Raw genomic sequence first — 22,491 nt, forward strand, 5'->3', positions numbered from 1 at the left:
GCCAAAGAAATTTCTCCACATCTCTGTTTTGAAAGGGCGCCCCTCTATCCTGAGGCTGTGCCCTCTTGTCCTAGTCTGCCCCACCACGGGAAACATCCTTTGTCTAGGCCTTTCAACATTCTCCCTGCACTCCCTGGCCGCCTGCCCCCCTCCCCGGCCACCCTCCCTTCCCCCCAAACCGCTGCTCTCTGCTGCAGTCGGCTCCCTCTGCCTCTCTGCTGTTGTTTTTCTTTGCCCTCGTATCGCTGTCTGGCACCAGGCTTACCCCCCTCTCCCCCTTCCTGTTTCCCCAGGGTGCTCCTCAGGGTTCGAATGCTTTACTACCTGAAGCAGGAGGTGATTGGAGACCAGTCGGACCGGGTGCTGGACGGAGCTGACACCAAGTGAGTTGCGCCCCCTTCTTCCTCCTCTTTTCCTCTTCCACTCTCCCTCTCAGCCGACATTCCCCCACCCCACTCCCCGACCTATCTGTGTGAATGTGCCTCTCCCTTCCACTCCTGAGGCATCCTGCTCCGCCAAGGAGCTCCGTCACTCCCCCCCCCCCCACCCACCCCACTCCGCCGAGGCGTTCCCTCCTTTGCTGCAGCCCCTTACCCCCCTCTGTCTGCCACAGTGACATCGATGTGTGGATCCCGGAGGTGGACGGGATGGAGGTTCCGGCTGAGTGGTGGGACATGGAGGCTGACAAATCGCTGCTGATCGGGGTCTTCAAACACGGTGAGTGACTGCGTCCCGTACACACTCCCCTCTAACCCCCGCCCATCTCATCAGCCCCGCGTTTCCTCCCTCGAGCTGTGTCCTCCCCGTCTCTGTGAATCTGTCTCAGGCTCCCCACCATCCATCTCTGATTCTCCCTGTCTCTGTGACTCTTCAGTCGCTGTGGCTTTTTCCTGCCATTATTCCTGAGGTTTGACCCACTGCTCCATCATTTCAGTTTGTTCCTTCAGCTGGTGGGCCCCACCTGAAATTTCCTTCCATTTCTCACCTATTCCTCTTTCAGTAAGATCATCCCTTCGTGCTCACCTTGCCTTCGAGGGGTGGGGGGGCGGGGGCTAGTAGGAATTGAGTGATGTGGGGGGGGGCTAGTAGGAAGAGAGCAATGTAGGTTGGGGGGAGTACAAGTGAGAGAAATAAGGAGCATGGTTAAGTGGGGAATTTTACTTACCATTTCCCCTTTTCTCTCCTCCCCCCTCGCTCTGCCTCACCCCTCCCCACCTCCACTCTGCCTCACCCCTCCCCTCCCTGGCTCTCTCCCTCTCCCCCCCAACCCCACACTGGCTCTCTCCCGCTCTCTGTCCCCCCCCCCACATCGGCTCTCTCCCTCTCTCTAGGCTACGAGAAGTACAACACAATGCGTGCTGACCCTGCCCTCTGCTTCCTGGAGCAGGTTGGGCGACCGGATGAGAAGGCCATTGCGGCAGAGCAGAGGGGAATGGACATGTTCGGTGACCTCGGTGACGGGTAGGGACCCCCTCAGTGCCATTCCTCCCCACCCTCTCTGCCCCTCAGTCCCCCACTCCCTGGCCCGTTCCTCCCCCACCCTCTCTGTCCCTCACTCCCACTCCTGGGCCCATTCCTGCCCTACCCTTTCTGTCCCCTCACTCTCCCCCACACCCTGGCCCCTACCACTCCCCCATTCCCTAGTCCTCTCCCAGCCCTCTTTCCCTCTCCCCTTCTCCTCAGATGCCATGAGGCAGTCTGCTCAGTAACCTAAGAGGTGGGCTTCTGGCCCGGCTCATACCGCTATTCTTTTTTCCAGCGGAGACTTCGAGAGGGACTTAGAAGATCCAGAGTACAAGCCCCTCATTCTGGGCAGGGAACATCGCGACGATGATGTGAGTTCCTGCCTCCATGGTGGCAGCTGGGTGTGCGGCAGGGCTGGCTGGGAGGGGTGGACAGCTGGGGTGTGCTCCAAGACACCAGTCTGTGTACAGATCTCCCCTGAGAGAGAGAGAGAGAGGGAGAGAGACTGAGAGACACTGGTCTGTGTACAGATCTCTCCTGAGAGACCCCGGTCAGTGTACAGATCTCCCCCTGAGAGGGAAAGGGACTGAGAGACCCCGGTCAGTGTACAGATCTCCTCCTGAGAGAGAAACGGACTGAGAGACACTGGTCAGTGTCCAGATCTCTCCCTGAGAGACCCCGGTCAGTGTACAGATCTCTCCCTGAGAGAGAGAGAGAGGGAGAGAGACTGAGAGACACTGGTCAGTGTACAGATCTCTCCCTGAGAGACCCCGGTCAGTGTACAGATCTCTCCCTGAGAGACACCAGTCAGTGTACAGATCTCCCCCTGAGAGACCCCGGTCAGTGTACAGATCTCCCCCTGAGAGACCCCGGTCAGTGTACAGATCTCCCCTGAGAGACACCGGCCAGTGTACAGATCTCCCCCTGAGAGACACTGGTCAGTGTACGGATCTCCCCCTGAGAGACCCCGGTCAGTGTACAGATCTCCCCCCGAGAGAGAAAGGGACTGAGAGACACTGGTCAGTGTACAGATCTCCCCCTGAGAGACCCCGGTCAGTGTACAGTTCTCCCCCTGAGAGACCCCGGTCAGTGTACAGATCTCCCCCTGTGAGACACTGGTCAGTGTGCAGATCTCCCCCTGTGAGACACTGGTCAGTGTGCAGGTCTCCCCTGAGAGAGAGGGACTGAGAGACACTGGTCAGTTTGCAGATCTCCCCCTGTGAGACACTGGTCAGTGTGCAGATGTCCCCTGAGAGACACTGGTCAGCGTGCAGATCTCCCCCTGTGAGACACTGGTCAGTGTGCAGATCTCCCCCTGTGAGACACTGGTCAGTGTGCAGATGTCCCCTGAGAGACACTGGTCAGCGTGCAGATCTCCCCCTGTGAGACACTGGTCAGTGTGCAGATCTCCCCCTGTGAGACACTGGTCAGTGTGCAGATCTCCCCTGAGAGAGAGGGACTGTGAGACACTGGTCAGTGTGCAGATCTCCCCCTGTGAGACACTGGTCAGCGTGCAGATCTCCCCCTGTGAGACACTGGTCAGTGTGCAGATCTCCCCCTGTGAGACACTGGTCAGTGTGCAGATCTCCCCTGAGAGAGAGGGACTGTGAGACACTGGTCAGTGTGCAGATCTCCCCTGAGAGAGCTGCAGAGGAGGGTATTTCAGCGGAAGGTTTCGGTGAGTGGGGACTTGGTAGGTAGGGGAGTTGCTCTCTGTCCCCTGTGTGGTTCTGCCAATGATGATTCGCCATGCTAATACTGATACACCAGGCCGGCTCCTTCCAGTCAGCCCTGGGTGTATTTGAGTTCAACACTCCTTCTCGCCACGATGTGTGGAGAGCTGAGGCAGACACAATTGGCTCATTATTGGGGGCGGGGAGGTGAGGGACGGTGGTCTACTGGTGACCCCATCAAGGCTGGACCCTGGCTAACATGTGCTTTCTCTGCTCAGGGTGATGGAATGGTGTTGGATGAAGATATCTCGGTGGATGGGGACGATGGGGAGGCGCGCAAAGACGTCTTAATGGGTGAGTACGTCCGTGATTCACTGTCCTTTTCCACTGCCACTCTGTCCCCGTCCCCCCCACAGTCCTGCATCAATGCCACAACAAATCCTACCACCCCACTCCCCCTGTCCCATATTGGACCGAGTACCCCACTCTCTCCCCTCAGTCCTGTGTCAGTCCCATATTGGTCCGACCACCCCACTCTCTACCCTCAGTCCTGTGTCAGTCCCATATTGGTCTGACCACCCCACTCCCCCTGTAGGCCTGTGTCAGTCCCATATTGGTCCGACCACCCCACTCTCTCCCCTCAGTCCTGTGTCAGTCCCATACTGGTCCGACCACCCCACTCTCTCCCCTCAGTCCTGTGTCAGTCCCGTATTGGTCCGACCACCCCACTCTCTCCCCTCAGTCCTGTGTCAGTCCCATATTGGTCCGACCACCCCACTCCCCCTGTAGGCCTATGTCAGTCCCATATTGGTCCGACCACCTCACTCCCCCTGTAGTCAGTCCCATATTGGTCCGACTACCCCACTCCCCCTGTAGTCAGTCCCCAGACTAATCCCTTTGACCCACTCCCCCGAGCCCTCCATCAGCCCCACACTGATCCCACTGCTCCACACCCTTCCCTTATCCCGCTATCAGTCCTCACACTGATCCCACTGCCCCACACCCTCCCGCCTAATCCTAGCACTTCCTTTCACTTTCCGTGCACTCTATGCTACCCAAGACCGGGGTGGGCCCTGCAGCCGCTCGCTCATCCCGCGTCTCCGCTTTCACCCCCTCCCCCAGGAGCTGGGCTGTCCAGCCAGTGCCGGTACTGGCCCATGCCTTCGGTGCTGACGGCCCGCCTGAGGCGGCTGGTCACCGCCTACCAGCGCAGCTACAAGCAGGAGCAGCAGAAGATGGAGGCAGCAGAGAGGGGCGACCGCAAGCGGCGGCGGTGCGAGGCCGCCTTCAAGCTGAAGGAGATCGCCAGGCGTGAGAAACAGCAGAAGTAAGCAGGGAGGGGAGGGTGGGAGTGGGCTCGCGGGCGTACCCTCTTCCCCGTCCATCCAATTGTGAGGATGAGTGGACGACGGGGAGGGGGAATATCGGACAGTAGAGAGGGGAGGAGGGTGGTAATGTAGCGGGAAGGGGGTGGAGAGGGGAACAGAGTGGAGTGGAAGAGGTGGCTATGGGAGGGCCAAGTGAGGGGGTGGCGAGGGAGAGGTGGGAGATTAAGGGAGGGTGGCTGGACGAATGGGCGGTGTGAGGGAGAGGGGAATATATGAAAATGAGAGAAGTTGAGGGAGGAAAGAGGCTCAAGTGAGGTTGGGGGCATTTAAAGAGGCGGGAAGGAAGAGGGCCGGGTGAGCAGGAAGACAGAGATTGGTGTGGGGTGAGACAGAGTGTTGGGATTGATCAGACTGTCAGTGGTCTCAGTTGTCTTGCCCCTCTCTCCCCACCCACCCCAAAGGTTTCATGAACTAAGGGTCAGTTGTCCCCTCCCTACTCGAGGGCTCGCAGACTAGACGGCCCTCCGGCACGGGGAGCACCTGATCCCTGCTCACTCTGGTCTGCCGGTCAGGAAGGATCTTGGTTACTCACCCTCTCTTCTCCCCCCCCACAGGTGGACGGGCCGGGAGGAGTCGGACTTCTACCGGGCGGTGTCCACCTTCGGCGTGGAGTTTGAGCCCCACACACGGCGGTACCGGTGGGACCGGTTCCGAGACATCGCCCGGCTAGAGAGGAAGACGGATGAGACGCTCACCCGCTATCTGCAGATGTTCATGGCCATGTGTCGCCGGGTGTGTGGGCTGCCCCTCGAGGAGGGGGAAGGTAGGGAGGGGAAGGGCAGCGTCGAGCTGAAGGGGCTGATTGTTAGATTGTGCGTGCATCTATGTGTACGGGTCTCTGTCTCTGTGTGTGTCTGTACAGGTCTGTGTGTGTGTGTGTCTGTACGGGTCTGTGTGTGTGTGTCTGTACGGGTCTGTGAGTGTGTGTCTGTACGGGTCTGTGTGTGTGTGTCTGTACGGGTCTGTGTGTGTGTGTCTGTACGGGTCTGTGTGTGTGTGTCTGGGTCTGCTTGTGTCTGTACAGGTCTGCGGGTATGTGTTTGTACAGGTCTGTGAGTGTGTGTCTGTATGGGTCTGCTTGTGTCTGTACAGGTCTGTGAGTGTGTGTACAGGTCTGTGAGTGAGTGTCTGTACAGGTCTGTGTGTGTGTCTGTACGGGTCTGCTTGTGTCTGTACAGGTCTGTGTGTGAGTGTCTGTACAGGTCTGTGTGTGTGTGTCTGTATGGGTCTGCTTGTGTCTGTACAGGTCTGTGTGTGTGTGTCTGTATGGGTCTGCTTGTGTCTGTACAGGTCTGAGTGTGTGTCCACAGGTCTGTGAGTGAGTGTCTGTACAGGTCTGTGTGTGTGTGTACAGGTCTGTGAGTGAGTGTCTGTACAGGTCTGTGTGTGTGTCTGTACGGGTCTGCTTGTGTCTGTACAGGTCTGTGTGTGTGTGTCTGTATGGGTCTGCTTGTGTCCGTACAGGTCTGAGTGTGTGTCCACAGGTCTGTGAGTGAGTGTCTGTACAGGTCTGTGTGTGTGTGTACAGGTCTGTGAGTGAGTGTCTGTACAGGTCTGTGTGTGTGTCTGTACGGGTCTGCTTGTGTCTGTACAGGTCTGTGTGTGAGTGTCTGTACAGGTCTGTGTGTGTGTGTACAGGTCTGTGAGTGAGTGTCTGTACAGGTCTGTGTGTGTGTCTGTACGGGTCTGCTTGTGTCTGTACAGGTCTGTGTGTGAGTGTCTGTACAAGTCTGTGAGTGTCTGTACAGGTCTGTGAGTGTGTGTCTGTATGGGTCTGCTTGTGTCTGTACAGGTCTGTGTGTGTGTCTGTATGGGTCTGCTTGTGTCTGTACAGGTCTGAGTGTGTGTCTACAGGTCTGTGAGTGTGTGTCTGTACAGGTCTGTGTGTGAGTGTCTGTACGGGTCTGTGAGTGTGTGTCTGTATGGGTCTGCTTGTGTCTGTACAGGTCTGTGTGTGTGTGTCTGTACAGGTCTGTGTGTGTGTGTCTGTATGGGTCTGCTTGTGTCTGTACAGGTCTGAGTGTGTGTCTACAGGTCTGTGAGTGTGTGTGTGTGTGTACAGGTCTGTGTGTGAGTGTCTGTACAGGTCTGTGTGTGAGTGTCTGTACAGGTCTGTGAGTGTGTGTCTGTATGGGTCTGCTCGTGTCTGTACAGGTCTGTGTGTGTGTGTCTGTACAGGTCTGTGTGTGTGTGTCTGTATGGGTCTGCTTGTGTCTGTACAGGTCTGAGTGTGTGTCTACAGGTCTGTGAGTGTGTGTGTGTGTGTACAGGTCTGTGTGTGAGTGTCTGTACAGGTCTGTGTGTGAGTGTCTGTACAGGTCTGTGAGTGTGTGTCTGTATGGGTCTGCTCGTGTCTGTACAGGTCTGTGTGTGTGTGTCTGTATGGGTCTGCTTGTGTCTGTACAGGTCTGAGTGTGTGTCTACAGGTCTGTGAGTGTGTGTCTGTACAGGTCTGTGAGTGTGTGTCTGTACAGGTCTGTGTGTGAGTGTCTGTACAGGTCTGTGAGTGTGTGTCTGTACAGGTCTGTGAGTGTGTGTCTGTACAGGTCTGTGTGTGAGTGTCTGTACAGGTCTGTGTGTGAGTGTCTGTACAGGTCTGTGTGTGAGTGTCAGTACAGGTCTGTCAGTGTGTGTCTGTATGGGTCTGCTTGTGTCTGTACAGGTCTCTGTCTGTGTATGGGTCTGTTGGTGTCTATAGGTCTGTGAGTGTGTGTGTGTGTACAGGTCTGTCTGTACAGGTCTGTCTGTCTGAGTGTCTGTACGGGTCTGCTTGTGTCTGTACAGGTCTGAGTGTGTGTCTGTATGGGTCTGCTTGTGTCTGTACAGGTCTGAGTGTGTGTCTGTATGGGTCTGCTTGTGTCTGTACAGGTCTGTGTGTGTGTGTCTGTATGGGTCTGCTTGTGTCTGTACAGGTCTGAGTGTGTGTCCACAGGTCTGTGAGTGAGTGTCTGTACAGGTCTGTGTGTGTGTCTGTATGGGTCTGCTTGTGTCTGTACAGGTCTATCTGTACAGGTCTGTGAGTGTGTGTCTGTACAGGTCTCTGTGTGAGTGTCTGTACAGGTCTCTGTGTGAGTGTCTGTACAGGTCTGTGTGTGAGTGTCAGTGCAGGTCTGTGAGTGTGTCTGTATGGGTCTGCTTGTGTCTGTACAGGTCTCTGTGTATGGGTCTGTTGGTGTCTATAGGTCTGTGAGTGTGTGTCTGTACAGGTCTGTGAGTGTGTGTCTGTACGGGTCTGTGAGTGTGTGTCTGTACAGGTCTGAGTGTCTGTACAGGACTGTCTGTGTGAGTGTCTGTACAGGTCTGTGAGTGTGTGTCTGTACAGGTCTGTGTGAGTGTCTGTATGGGTCTGCTTGTGTCTGTACAGGTCTGTGAGTGTGTGTCTGTACAGGTCTGTCTGTCTGAGTGTCTGTACAGGTCTGTGAGTGTGTGTCTGTACAGGTCTGTCTGTCTGAGTGTCTGTACGGGTCTGTGAGTGTGTGTCTGTACAGGTCTCTGTGTATGGGTCTGTTGGTGTCTATAGGTCTGAGTGTGTGTCTGTACGGGTCTGTGAGTGTGTGTCTGTACAGGTCTGAGTGTGTGTCTGTACAGGTCTGTGAGTGTGTGTCTGTACAGGTCTGCTTATGTCTGTACAGGTCTGTGAGTGTGTGCCTGTACAGGTCTGTCTGTCTGAGTGTCTGTACGGGTCTGTGAGTGTGTGTCTGTACAGGTCTGTCTGTCTGAGTGTCTGTACAGGTCTGTGTGAGTGTCTGTACAGATCTGAGTGTGTGTCTACAGGTCTGTGAGTGTGTGTCTGTACAGCTCTGTCTGTCTGAGTGTCTGTACAGGTCTGTGAGTGTGTGTCTGCAGGTCTGTGAGTGTGTGTCTGTACGGGTCTGTGAGTGTGTGTCTGTACGGGTCTGTGAGTGTGTGTCTGTACGGGTCTGTGAGTGTGTGTCTGTACGGGTCTGTGAGTGTGTGTCTGTACGGGTCTGTCTGTCTGAGTGTCTGTACAGGTCTGTGAGTGTGTGTCTGTACAGGTCTGTCTGTCTGAGTGTCTTTACGGGTCTGTGAGTGTGTGTCTGTACGGGTCTGCTTGTGTCTGTACAGGTCTGAGTGTGTGTCTGTACAGGTCTGTGAGTGTGTGTCTGTACAGGTCTCTGTCTGTGTATGGGTCTGTTGGTGTCTATAGGTCTGTGAGTGTGTGTCTGTACAGGTCTGTGTGTGAGTGTCTGTATGGGTCTGCTTATGTCTGTACAGGTCTGTGAGTGTGTGCCTGTACAGGTCTGTCTGTCTGAGTGTCTGTACGGGTCTGTGAGTGTGTGTCTGTACAGGTCTGTCTGAGTGTCTGTACAGGTCTGTGAGTGTGTGTCTGTACAGGTCTGTGTGAGTGTATGGGTCTGCTTGTGTCTGTACAGGTCTGTGTGAGTGTCTTTATGGGTCTGCTTGTGTCTGTACAGGTCTGTGTGAGTGTCTGTATGGGTCTGCTTGTGTCTGTACAGGTCTGTGAGTGTGTGTCTGTATGGGTCTGCTTGTGTCTGTACAGGTCTGTGAGTGTGTGTCTGTACGGGTCTGTTGGTGTCTGTACAGGTCTGTGAGTGTGTGCCTGTACAGGTCTGTCTGTCTGAGTGTCTGTACGGGTCTGTGAGTGTGTGTCTGTACAGGACTGTCTGTCTGAGTGTCTGTACAGGACTGTCTGTCTGAGTGTCTGTACAGGACTGTCTGTGTGAGTGTCTGTACAGGTCTGTGAGTGTGTGTCTGTACAGGTCTGTGTGAGTGTCTGTATGGGTCTGCTTGTGTCTGTACAGGTCTGTGAGTGTGTGTCTGTACAGGTCTGTCTGTCTGAGTGTCTGTATGGGTCTGAGTGTGTCTGGGTAAGTGTACGTGTGTACTTGTGCCAGTGGAATGGTAAACACGGCTCTCAGTTCACACTGTTGGACGTGCAGAGGTTTAAATGTGGGGAACTGAGTTTGTGGAGGTAGTGTTTCACTGACCGGTCTCTCCTCTCTTCCCCACCCTTTGCAGAGTACCCGGAGCCAAGCCTGCTGGTGAGACAGCTGACGGAGGAGCGAGCCACCCGGGCTCTGTACCGCATCGATCTGCTGCGGCGGGTGCGCGAGCAGGTCCTGTGCCACCCGCTGCTGGCGGAGCGTCTGCAGCTGTGCCAACCCTCGGCGGAGCTGCCCGGCTGGTGGGAGAGCGGCCGCCACGACTTGGAGTTGCTGCAGGGGGCCGCCAGGCACGGCTTGCGCCGGGCCCACGCGCGCCTCCTCTGCGACCCCTGCCTCTCCTTCCACGCCTGCCGACTGGCCCACCTCCAGGGACATCCCCCCTCGCCTGCCTGCTGTCCAGTCAGGGGCACCGGAGGCTGTAGCCCCCCTCCTGGCGACTGGGAGCGTGAGACGGACTCCGATCTGGATCGCTCCTCCCTCGCCGACTCCTGTCCCAGCTCCTCAGAGGAAAGCGACGGGGACGGAGCCTGTGGTGAGTATGAACTCAACTCCCTTCATCTGCTGTGCCTCCCCAGCCCTGATTCATCACTACCCACCCCCCAGCCCCACCTCATCTTGTCTCCATTGCCCAGGCCTTACCCCTGTGTCTCTGTCCCTGGGTCCTCTCTGTCAGCTCCCCCCTCGCCCCTGCTAACCCTGCTCTCTCCTCCAGCTGAGGCTCGGTCACTCTCGAAGAACTACGACGAGGAGAGCACAATATCCCTCAACACCTCCCGGGATGAGACGCAGGATGGCTTTCCCAGTGATGAGCTGGAGCCCAGCCTGGGCAACCTCTTGCACGACAAGCAGCTCCCGGTACCCAGCTGGCCCAAGGTAGGGATTATACTACACACTCCCCGCGCTCTCATAGGCTGTGGATTTTCTGGGGTACAAGGTGGATACTATTTCTGGGTATGGAGCGAGCACCAGGGTGTGTTACTCAAGAGGACATGTGGGGAAGAGTGATCATAATATCGGAGGAGGGAGGCTGATCTTAGAATGATCACTAAAGTGCTGGTAGAAAAGTCAATCAGCTCGCTGGCTATCTTTAGTCAAGGGACTAACTACAGGAATTGGGATGTTGAGTTCTAGTTGTACAGGTTATTGACAAGGCCACACTTGGAGTATCGTGTTTGGTTTCGGTCGCCCTGTTAAGATGTCGTTCAACTGGAAAGAGTACAGAGCAAATTTCCTAAAGTGTTGCTGATACCGAAGGGCCTGAGTTACAAGTAGAATTTGGCCAGGCTAGGTCTCTACTCGTACTGGAGGAGAATGAAGGCTGACCTTATGGAAGTGTTTAAAACGATGAGGTTTGAACAGCTACATTTAATGGCAGAGAAATGTATACAATATACATCCTGAAATTCTTTTTCTTCACAAACATCCACGAAAACAGGAGAGTTCCCCCAAAGAATGAACGACAGTTAAACATTAGAACCCCAAATCCACCCCCCCCCAGCTCCCCTCCCATGCACAAACAGCAGCAAGGCAACAAAAACCCCCTCCCCACCTGCAAAAAAAACATTGGCACCCTCCACCGAGCACTCAAGTGTGCAGCAAAGCATCAGTAAAGGCACAGACTGGCAGTACCCCAACAACTACTCGTTCACCCAGTAATTCGACATACACAGTGTCTCTCTTTTCTCTCTCCCTCTCCCCGTTCCCCCCCTTATAAGGGAAAAGGAGGTGTCCCCATTTCACAGCGAGTGGGGAGACATCACAGACAGCTGACTGATTTACGATGTTAAAAGTCTTTTGCGTCGCTTTTTCCGAGCTCTGAGCCCAGAGAGTCGGCACCAGAAAGGCTCACGTCTCTGGACATGCAGCCCACGGCAGCTAACCCGCTGCCCCCGATGTTCCGTGTTCTCCCGCGACGCTTCAGTCACGGGCACCAGCCTAGAATCAGCCTGTCTCCAGAGCCAGGAAAATCTGGCACCCTGAAGGCGCGGGGCCCTGCTAGGGGCCTGTGAGGTCCCATTCCCACAAAGGACTAAAGTCAGACTGTAACTCTGGGTCAAAAGAAGCTTGAAAAGGGAAAATAGAAATATCAAAGAGAGCTGTTTCCGAAGATGCAAGCAAAGGAGTTTGTTCTCGACTTTGTTCCGCCCCGCTGTTGTTTAAGATGGTGATGGTTACAGTCTTTGCTACAGGATAGTGAGCCCAGAACTAGGTTTACAATGAGATTTCAAAAGGACCTGAGGGTGGTTGAGTATGTGGAGTGAGGAAGTGGTTAGAGCATCTTTTAAGAACCACTTGCGTAGGTACGTGGAGAGTCAGGACAGTAGGATTTGGGGTGAATGCAGGAAATTGGCTCCGGCTGGCTGGCCACCAGGATTGGCATGGACTGGTTGGACCGAAGGGCAGGAATTTGTCCATGTCTCCTATCAGCACCACCAATGCAAACGATGCAGTCGGGTGTTGGAGAGGGCAGGGCCCAGGGGGTGGGAGAGTGAAGGTTCGTTGGGTGAGACCTTGTTGTTCTGTAAGGCTAGAATCACTCGCCTGATTGTCTCCATGCCTCCCCCTCAGATAGGGGTCTCTTACTCTCCTGACTGCCTCCCCATCTCCCCCTGAGACAGGGAGCCCCTTTATCTGAAACCACCTTTTACCTTCATCAATCACCTTTGCCACCTTCTCTCTTTTTTTTAAAAAAAAGAGATAATTTAATGGAGCGGTGAGGGAGAAATGTGGATGTTGTCAACGTGGATTTCAGTAACGTGCTTGGTGAGGTCACTCGTAGGCTCACACAGACGAAGGTGCACAGGATTTGTTTGGAATCAGAAGTGGTTTGCCCACAGAAGACCGATTTGTGGGTGGTTGTGTTTATTCTGGCTGGAGCTCCCTGACTAGAGGCGTTCCACAGGGACCTCTGCTCTTTGCGATATATATAAATGACCTGGGTGAGTATGTGGATGGGAGGTTAGTAAGTGGATAGGTGGAGTTGTGGGCACTGCAGAAGCTTGCTAAAGGATATAGCAGTTACATTTATGGGCATAGAAGTGACAGATGGAGTTTAACCCAGCCCAGTGTGAGGTACAGTATTACCCTTTGGGAGGTCAAATATAAAGCGACAGTACACAGTTAACGACAGGACCCTTTAACAGTGTTGCTGTTAGGATTCAAGTCCACAGATCCCTGAAAGTGACTGCATAGGTCGGCGGGGTAGTAAAGAAGAGTATGGCATGCTTGCATTTATTAGCTGAAGAATAGAGTTAAAGTGTTGGCAAATTGTTGCAGATTATAAAACTTTAGTCAGGCTACATCAGAACTGTGTGGGGTTCTGGTCGCCCCATTACAGAAAGGTTGCCGGAGGCTTTGGTGAGGTTGCAGAAAAGGGTATGAATTGTATGGAGAGGGTGGGCAAACTTGGGTTGTTTTCTCTGCAGTGGTGGGAACTGAGGGAAGACCAGATGGAGGTTTATAATTAGAAAGGCTGGCTGTGTTATAGGAGTCAAACTGGACCTACCGGAGGCTGTGGTAACCTCTGGAAAATCCTGGCAATTCTGGACAATGTTTCTCACCCCCTGCATGTCACCTTGGCTGAACAGAGGAGCTCTTTTAGTATAGACTAAGACAACTGTGCTGCTCCAAAGAGCGCTATATGAGGTCATTCTTACCCTCAGCCATTAGGCTCTATAATTTCAACCTATAACCAGGGAAGTGATGACCCCCTGCCATTAGACTCTTACTAACTTCTGTTTAGCTCTGTTTACCACACCTTGCTATCGTAGACACCCTGTGCAATACTACCTTGCACCATGTGACTGTCCACCCATTACTGTACACCCTATCCTCATTACATGCGGGGGATACGTTCCTCACAGTCGACACATAATGTGAATAATTATTTAAATGGAGAAAATAGAGATGCATTCCGGAGGGTTTCCTAAATATGTTTTATCTGTAATTTATTCACATTTGCATACCGATACGACACAAATGCAGTACCACAAGGCAACATTCGTATTATATTTCATCAATTTAAGGTAATATTCAATGTAATAAATTATAGAAAGTTAACATACTAGTGTGTACAGTACTCACCGACAGTGGCAGGTGTGTTCACTCCGGGAGATGAGTAGTGGTTGTGATGTCGGGCAGCTTTACATGGATGAGGTGGATGGTTGTAGGTCATCAGGATCATCAAGCACAGCAAAGGGTGAAGGAAGACTCACAGAACTTAGAACTCCTGGCAGCAGGAGATGACACCGCTTTGAATAAAGTTGTGAGGGTTGTTTGCTTGGCAGCATTTTGTTTTCCAGCATAAATTTGCTTGTAGGGAAGAAGGGTTGATGGCAGGGAACGACTGAAATTTTGACTCCGTTCTAAACTTGGGTCCATGTCCATTACCATTTGTGCCAAGTGTTCTGACTTCCACCATTCCCTCACCGTTGGTAAACTCCCGGGATTTTCAAAATAGTCAGTTGCTTGCAGCATCTGAGAGATAGTTCGCCATTAAAAAAAAAACTCGAATGTGGATCACACCTTGGTCGAGTGGTTGCATCAGCGATGTTGTGTTAGGCGGCAGGAAACGCACTGTTATGTTGGGATGAATGCTGTCCAAATGTTTAGGATGGGCTGGCACATTGTCAAGCAACAGAAGAACTTTAAAGGCAGATTCTGTTCCCGGCAGTAGCGTTCCAGAACTGAGTTAGGTTCACCTGATGCCGCGCTGTTTATAATTTCCAACTTTCTTTCAAGTGTTAAAGCAGTTCTCTGCCGCTCGGCTGATGGCCCAGGACATGACATTGGATGCTTAGGAGAAATAGTTAAATATTTCAAACACGAAATCACTGCACCGTAGGTAAAACCAACAAAATTTTAAGAGCACGAGATTGCAAAGCCACACCTTGCCAAAACCAATGCAAGACTGGCAGGAGGGAGATTGTGAGGCGTGCGCACGTGACTTACATTGGCGGGAAAGCGGTGCTCCTTGCATAACTGAATTTTGAACACATATAAGGAGATGTTGGTAGAAATAGGTTCCTCGCATAACTGTGAATCCATATTGTCTGAAGACGCATATAACGAGGATAGGGTGTATAATGTTACGGTAATTCTCACACCACCATCTTCCATGTTCCGTATGAATACGGGAACTTGTATCTTTTTAAAGGTAACTTTTTTTTATTCTTCTCTTATATTTGTGTACCTGTGCACTTGGAATGCTACTGTGACACTATAACTTTCTATACGATCAATGAAGTGTATCTATAAGATTGAGCAGACAGTCAGTATCTTGCCCCAGGGTGGAAATGACTAATACCAGAGGGGACACATTTAAAATAGTGGAGGTGGGGGGAGGGGGGGGGTGGCAGGTAAGTTCAAAGGGCATGTGTGGGGCAATTTTTTTAAAGAGTGGTGAGAGTATGCTCATAGACTGGCTCCCTCCACTGCCCTTCCCCTCCTCCCCTCCCATCACTCTTTTCTCTAAAGTGCTTTCCTCTTCTGCAGGACCGAGTGTTGATCAACCGCATCAACATGGTGTGTCACACGGTGCTGAATGGCTGCTGGCCCACTCCCCGGAGGGCACAGTGCGATCCCGCCAGATGCCCGCAGGCCTGCCCTGGCACCCCGTCGCTGGTGGAGAGCCCTGAAGAGACCCCGGTGCCCACGCCGGGAAGCCTGACCATTGACGAGGACACCCCTTCCGCCTCCTTCACCAAGGTGAAGAAGCACGCCCGTGAGAAGGAGTTTACCGTCAAGATCAACAATGTACGTACCGCCTGCCCACCCTCGTGCTCTCTCCCGCCCGCCAGCTCACCTCTCTCCCCCTCCCACCTGCATGCCCGTGGTCTGACTGCTGCAGGGGAAGGGTAGCCCGGCTGAACCCTCTCGCGGTCTGCGATTCTGGCAATGTTGCCAAGTGTGGGGCAAAGTGGGGGGGGGGATGCATGGGGTGGACGTGAGCTCGGCTGCTCAGCATTCTCAACCAGACTGTTTGCTAATCTCTCTGCATCTTCCCAAAACTCTTACCTCCCCCATCCTCCACTTCCCCTGCACCCTCACCTCCCCACACACTCCCTTTCTGCCCCCCACCCCCCCCCAGGAGGACGGACTGAAGTTGACCTTTCACAAGCAGCGCCGCCGCCCCCGTAAGCCAGAGGACGAGGAGGGCGAGGGCTCCCGAGGGCCAGAGTTCACCCCCAGCCAGTCAGCCTCAGACAGCGGGCCCGAGACAGAGTGCCCCCGGACCACCCTCCTCACCCCCTCCGCCCTGCTGGATCACAGCTTCCCCCTGCGGGAAGGGGGCAGCCCCAACCCCCACACAGTCCGCTGCCAGCTGGACGCCGTGCTCAGCGCCGGATCCAGCCCCCTCTGGAGGCACTCGGTCAACGGGCAGCTAGCCGGCGCACAGAGCCTGGGCAAGAAACGGCGTGGCCGGAGGAGGAACGTGGAGAGGGGAGAGCTGCTGCAGCCCAGCCCAAGCCAGGGGCTCTGTACTGTGAGTGTGGGGGAGGGTATATCTGGGATGAGGGGGGACGGGGTGGGGGCTGTGTACTGGGAGTGTGGGTGAGGGCAGAGGGAGATGGGCAGGGACTGTGTAAGGCGAGTGTGGGGTTCTGGGGGGAGAGAGAGGTGGGTGAGGACTATGTTCTGTGAGTATGTGAGGTTCTGAGAGTGAGTTATGGGAAGGTGGAGGAGAGAGGGAGGGAGGGGTATGGTGGGGTGTTGCTTGGAGGGGGAGGATGGAAAAGGCCTGTGCAGAAGGAGAGAGGGGGGAGGTGAGGAGTGGGGTGTTGTTTGGAGGGAGGGAAGGGGTCTGTGAGGAAGGAGAGAGCGATGGGTCTGGGAGGTGGAGGGGAAGGGAGGGAGGGGTTGGGTGAGGTGTTGTTTGGAGGGAGGGGAGAGGTCTGAAGAAGGAGAGAGCGATGGGTCTGGGAGGTGGAGGGGGAGGGAGGGGTTGGGTGAGGTGTTGTTTGGAGGGAGGGGAGGGGTCTGAAGGAGAGAGCGATGGGTCTGGAAGGTGGGGGCCTGCCGAGTAATGGCTGTGATGTTACTTTGCCCCACCCCCAGGCGAATGGCGAGGTGGAGCGAACCATGGAAGAGCCTCAGACGCAGCCACGGCGGCCGGAGCCCGACATGGAAACCCGTATCCCCGTGGTCAGTAAGCTGGACGGCACGGTGCTGGCAGGCGACGAAGCCCCCCGGCGCCGAGAGCTCGACCAGTGGCTGAAGCTCAATCCCGACTTCGCCGTCGATCCCAGCTGCCTAGCGGTGAGCTCAAGGTGGATGGTGGAGGTGGGGTGGGACGGCAGACAGAGGGGATAGGTAGTGTACCCGAGAGTCAGTGCTCTTCCCCCCCCCGACCAACCTTTGCCTTTAAAACTACATCATTTCTCTTGGGTACACTGTCGAGCAGTTTTATAAGAAAGTTGGCCTGTAGGTTGTTCAGAGCATCTGGGAGAACTTGCCACAGTTCTGCAGACTTTGCCTGTCTCGCTTCCTTTTGTCTCTCCAGGTAATCCCAGACAGGCTTTAAGATGTTAACATCAAGGCTCAGTGGAGGCCATACCATCTGAAACATAAAAAAACTAGGCTGCCTAAGACTTTTGCACAGTACTGTACATGGATGGGAGGGGTATGGAGGAATATGGTTAAGATGCAGGTAGCAAAGATGCAGGTATGCAGAAGCAAAGCAGGCTGGCATTGACTAGATGGGCCAAAGGGCCTAATTCTGTGCGATGACATACTATGACTCTGCAAAGTGGCAGGTTGGCCATCCTGTAAAAAATTTGAAGGACTAAGTGTTGGGAAGTAATTGAGCGGTTGCATGGGGCATTTGTGGGGCACCTGGAGTGACGACCGGTGCAGTCAGGAGAGGATCTGTTGAGATTGGAGGCCATAGTGGTGACCAGGATGTACGGCATGCTTTCCTTCATCGGTTAGGGAATTGCTGATAAGTCACAAAGTCGTGCTTGATGAGGATAAGTCAGGAAGTCACATTGTAGCTACATAAAACCTTGAGCGAGCTGTACGTGGAGTGTTGTGTACAGTTCTGGTCGTCCCATTGTGGAAGGGATGTGGGGGCTGTAAAGATGGTGTGGAAGTTCACCGGGATGCTGCCTGGATTAAGAGGGCAAGGAGCTATACGGAGAGGCTGGACAAACTGGGGTTGTTTTCTCTGCAGTGACAGAGGCTGAGGCGAGAACTGATAGACGTTTATAAGATTACAAAAGGCATCAATAGATAACCAGTCTTTCTCCCCAACAATGTCTAATAGTAGAGGGCAGGGGATTAAGGTGGGGAAGGGTTGAAGTTAAAAAGAGATACATGGGCCATGTTCTTTTCTTAAACGCAGAGAGTGATGCTGGAACGTACTGCCAAGAGTGGTGGCAGCTACGATAGAGGCACTTAAGAAGCTGTCAGACAGACAAACGGACGGGAATGGAATGGAGAGATGTAGACATTGTGCAGACAGATTGAGATCGGGGTCAGCACTGACATTCTGGGCTGAATGACACATTCCTTCGCTGCGCTGTTCCAGGTTCTAAGTTAATTCAGAAGAGGTTGTTCAGTCACCAGCAGCTGAAGAACGTAGATGTGAGGATGGAAGTGTTTGGGGTGATCTGAATGGGGGGAGACCTTTGATCACTGAATGTAGGGGGGTGACTGCGGACTCCGGGGAGGGGGCCAGGGGCAGGGGACAGAGACTGAGAAGCGGTTCTGTCTCCCCCTCTGCAGTTTGTTGAGGACCGGCCGAAGCAGAAGCGGCACCGGTGTCGGAATCCCCACAAGCTGGACGTCAACACGCTGACCGGAGAGGAGAGGGTCCCCGTCATCAACCGCCGCAACGGCAAGAAGGTGAGCCGAGAAACCAGCACCGACTCTGTGCGAGAGGCGTGACTCCTTCAACAGCAACTCAGGGATCTGAGGGGCAGCGATTGAGCCCAACCCCTGCGATCTGAGAGGGAGATTTGTTTCCCCTCTCCCCCCCAGCTGATTTAACCACTGCAGTCTGTGATAATGCAGTGATTTGGTCTCCCTAGTGAAATGAGGGAGAATGTGCTTAACCCCCTCTCCTCCCCCCCCCCCCCCCCCCCCCCCAAGTCAGTGGGCTGATAATCTGCCTTGTGTTTCAGCTGGGAGGGGGATTTGCTCCACCGATCAAAGACCTCCAGAAGTGGCTACAAGACAACTCCGAATACGGAGTCGCTCAGGAGTGGGCTGACGTTATCAAGCAGTCGGTAGGTTTGGTGGGAGAATCCAACTCCCCTCTGCCTAGGAGTGTGTGATGGGACGGTGTGGAGGGAGTTACACTCTGTCTGACCCCGGGAGTGTGTGATGGGACAGTGTGGAGGGAGCTTCTATGTGTCTGACCCGGGAGTGTGTGATGGGACAGTGTGGAGGGAGCTTCACTCTGTGTCTGACCCCGAGAGTGTGTAATGGGACGGTGTGGAGGGAGTTTCACTCTGTGTCTGACCCCGGGAGTGTGTGATGGGGCGGTGTGGAGGGAGTTTCACTCTGTGTCTGACCCCGGGTGTGTGTGATGGGACAAAGTGGAGGGAGTTTCACTCTGTGTCTGACCCCGGGAGTGTGTGATGGGGCGGTGTGGAGGGAGTTTCACTCTGTGTCTGACCCCGGGAGTGTGTGATGGGGCGGTGTGGAGTGAGTTTCACTCTGTGTCTGACCCCGGGAGTGTGTGATGGGACGGTGTGGAGGGAGTTTCACTCTGTGTCTGACCCCGGGAGTGTGTGATGGGGCGGTGTGGAGGGAGTTTCACTCTGTGTCTGACCCCGGGAGTGTGTGATGGGGCGGTGTGGAGGGAGTTTCACTCTGTGTCTGACCCCAGGAGTGTGTGATGGGACGGTGTGGAGGGAGTTTCACTCTGTGTCTGACCCCGGGAGTGTGTGATGGGACGGTGTGGAGGGAGTTTCACTCTGTGTCTGACCCCGGGAGTGTGTGATGGGACGGTGTGGAGGGAGATTCACTCTGTGTCTGACACCGGGAGTGTGTGATGGGACGGTGCGGAGGGAGTTTCACTCTGTGTCTGACCCCGGGAGTGTGTGATGGGACAGGGTGGCGGGAGTTTCACTCTGTGTCTGACCCCGGGAGTGTGTGATGGGGCGGTGTGGAGGGAGCTTCTCTGTGTCTGACCCCGGGAGTGTGTGATGGGGCGGTGTGGAGGGAGCTTCTCTGTGTCTGACCCTGGGAGTGTGTGATGGGGCGGTCTGGAGGGAGTTTCACTCAGTGTCTGACCAGGGAGTGTGTGATGGGACGGTGTGGAGGGAGTTACACTCTGTCTGACCCCAGGAGTGTGTGATGGGACGGTGTGGAGGGAGCTTCTCTGTGTCTGACCCCGGGAGTGTGTGATGGGACGGTGTGGAGGGAGCTTCTCTGTGTCTGACCCCGGGAGTGTGTGATGGGACGGTGTGGAGGGAGCTTCTCTGTGTCTGACCACGGGAGTGTGTGATGGGACGGTGTGGAGGGAGCTTCTCTGTGTCTGATCCTGGGAGTGTGTGATGGGACGGTGTGGAGGAGTTACACTCTGTCTGACCCCGGGAGTGTGTGATGGGGCGGTGTGGAGGGAGTTTCACTCAGTGTCTGACCCCGGGTGTGTGTGATGGGATGGTGTGGAGGGAGCTTCTCTGTGTCTGACCCCGGGAGTTTGTGATGGGACGGTGTGGAGGGAGCTTCTCTGTGTCTGACCTCTTTTTTTTAATTACAAAATCCTTTATTACAAATATCGGTGCTATACAATATATACAAATCAGTGGCAAACACAATTACTTCACTACAAATAGACAATAGACATTACACCAAAATGTTGCCATCTCTATCCACGATGGCACTTACACCCCGCGGAGCCCAACGGTCTCGAAACTCCTCTAAGGTCGCCGTGGACTGCGCGTGTTCTTTTTCAGTATTTACCCGGGCACGAACATACCCTCTAAACATTGCCAGGCAGTCTGCCCGGGGAGATCCTCCCGCCACCCGTTTCCAAGACCCTCGGATGGCGGATTTTGCCAGCCCCAGGAGCAAGTTGACTAGGACATCCTCATCCCTCCATGCCCCCTTCCTTACTGGATGACCATATATAAATAGGGTGGGGCTAAAATGCAGCCAGAAGGCGAGAAGCAGCCCACGCAAATACACAAAAAGAGGCTGCAGCCTCGCACACTCCATGTACATGTGGTACACAGTCTCCTCCAGCCCGCAGAAGTGGCATGCGGGTGGGAGATCCATGTACAAACTAAAAAACTTATTGCAGGGCACCGCTCTATGCAGCACCCTCCAGCCGAGATCCCCCAGGTGCATGGGAAGAACCCCCTCGTAAAGGGACTTCCAGTGGGGACCCGCCTCACCTCCGGGTGGAAAGACCGACCGCCATGGCGTGTCGGGTCGGTGGACAAGGGCAAGGAAGTGGAGGGTGTGGAGCAGCAGCCCATACAAATACCTCTTACTTCCATCCCTGAATGGGACGGTGGGTGTCGATGAGAGACGGCTCAAGTTGTGTGGACACGGCTCCCGGAGAAGATTGCGGGGTCTGGGCCCTACAAGCAGCTCAGCCTGAGTCGGTCCACACACCTGAGCCGCACCGACATCCACTGAGGTAGGGCAAGGGTCGGCCAGGATCCCGCCCTCCGCCTGAGGAGGGGATTCCCGGCCTGAGGCGACCATGTTCCAGACTCTCAGTAGGTCCTGATAGAAGCCTGGCAGACTCCGCAAAGCAGTATGGCTGACGCCCGCCGGTGGTAGCCGCATGTCTTCGTGAAGACAGCAGCCCCTCCGGAGGAAGAAAGTCGCCAACACGTGCCACCTGGGAGGGTGCTCGGCGTCCAGGAATCTCTGCAGAGTCCTGAGGCGGAGAGCCGCCAGCCGCGTTTGAACGCACACCAGCGACTGTCCACCCTCTCCCACTGGGAGACTCAAGACCGCTGCAGAGACCCAGTGTTTCCTGTTGCCCCAGAAGAAGTCCACTAACTTCCTCTGCATTCTTGCAACAAACGGGGCAGGAGGGGCCAAGGTGACCATCCGATACCACAACATGGAGGCCACCAGCTGGTTTATGACCACCACCCTGCCTCGATAGGAAAGCACCCTGAGAAGGCCTGACCGGCGCCCCAGCCGGGCCATGACTTTCATCTCCAGGTCCTGCCAGTTCGCCAGCCAGGTCTCCCCAGAAGGACTCAGGTAGACTCCCAGATAGAGGAGACGTCTAGTGCTCCACTCAAAAGCTCTCATCTCCTCCGGCAGGGAGTCCACCTGCCACTGACCCACTAAGAGACCGGAACATTTCGCCCAGTTGATCCTAGCGGAGGATGCTGCCGAGAAAACTTCTTGGCACACGCGCATCCTCCGCAGGTCATTGGGATCTGTCATCATGAGGAGTACATCATCGGTGTAGGCCGACAGGACGACCTCCATGTCCGGTTCACGCAGAACCAGACCCGTCAGCCTTCGCCGTAGGAGGCTCAGGAATGGCTCGACACAGATCGTGTACAATTGACCGGACATGGGGCATCCCTGACTCCTGAAGGGAATGGGCGCTGCCAGTGATCCATTGACCTTAACAAGGCACTCCACGGCAGAGTATAGGAGCCGAACTCGGGCCACAAAATGTGGTCCGAGCCCAAAGGCCTGCAGAGTGCCCACCAGGAAACTGTGGTCTACCCGGTCAAACGCCTTCTTCTGGTCAAGAGAGAGAAACGCTGTCCGGGACCCAGTCTCCTGCTGCAGGTGGATCAGGTCCCGTACTAGGTGGACGTTGTCCTGGATGGAGCGGCCCGGGACCGTGTAAGATTGGTCAGGGTGAATCACCTGTCTCAGTACTGAACCAAGACGGTTGGCCATTGCCCGGGCGAAGATCTTGTAGTCCGCGCACAAGAGGGAGACCGGGCGCCAGTTCTTTAGCAGGCGGAGGTCTCCCTTCTTGGGCAGCAGGACCACAACAGCTCTCCGCCATGAGAGGGGCATTTCCCCGGTGGCTAGGCTCTCCCCTAGAACAAGGCTGTAATCAACCCCCAGGACATCCCAAAAAGCCTGATAAAACTCCAC

At 54.8% G+C, this 22,491-nt stretch overlaps 1 protein-coding gene and 1 non-coding gene across 2 annotated transcripts in view; both read left to right on the top strand.

Moving 5' to 3' along the window:
- The window catches only part of LOC140716261 (chromodomain-helicase-DNA-binding protein 8-like), a 59,277-nt gene that overhangs the window by 30,746 nt on the left and 6,040 nt on the right, over nucleotides 1–22,491 (top strand). The window contains exons 20-33 of the mRNA XM_073028870.1: nucleotides 294–383; nucleotides 614–717; nucleotides 1,332–1,461; nucleotides 1,760–1,835; nucleotides 3,416–3,491; nucleotides 4,260–4,464; nucleotides 5,080–5,288; nucleotides 9,527–9,985; nucleotides 10,166–10,326; nucleotides 14,947–15,207; nucleotides 15,542–15,937; nucleotides 16,510–16,710; nucleotides 18,178–18,297; nucleotides 18,576–18,680. Of these exons, the coding sequence (XP_072884971.1) occupies nucleotides 294–383; nucleotides 614–717; nucleotides 1,332–1,461; nucleotides 1,760–1,835; nucleotides 3,416–3,491; nucleotides 4,260–4,464; nucleotides 5,080–5,288; nucleotides 9,527–9,985; nucleotides 10,166–10,326; nucleotides 14,947–15,207; nucleotides 15,542–15,937; nucleotides 16,510–16,710; nucleotides 18,178–18,297; nucleotides 18,576–18,680 (2,593 nt within the window). The remainder of the gene's footprint in view (nucleotides 1–293; nucleotides 384–613; nucleotides 718–1,331; nucleotides 1,462–1,759; nucleotides 1,836–3,415; nucleotides 3,492–4,259; nucleotides 4,465–5,079; nucleotides 5,289–9,526; nucleotides 9,986–10,165; nucleotides 10,327–14,946; nucleotides 15,208–15,541; nucleotides 15,938–16,509; nucleotides 16,711–18,177; nucleotides 18,298–18,575; nucleotides 18,681–22,491) is intronic.
- Nucleotides 3,196–3,313, top strand: LOC140716648 (small nucleolar RNA U6-53/MBII-28). The gene has a single exon (XR_012096340.1). It is a non-coding gene; the product is annotated as a small nucleolar RNA U6-53/MBII-28 (small nucleolar RNA).

The sequence above is a fragment of the Hemitrygon akajei genome, chromosome 25, assembly GCF_048418815.1.
Source record: "Hemitrygon akajei chromosome 25, sHemAka1.3, whole genome shotgun sequence".
NCBI classification, from domain to species: domain Eukaryota; kingdom Metazoa; phylum Chordata; class Chondrichthyes; order Myliobatiformes; family Dasyatidae; genus Hemitrygon; species Hemitrygon akajei.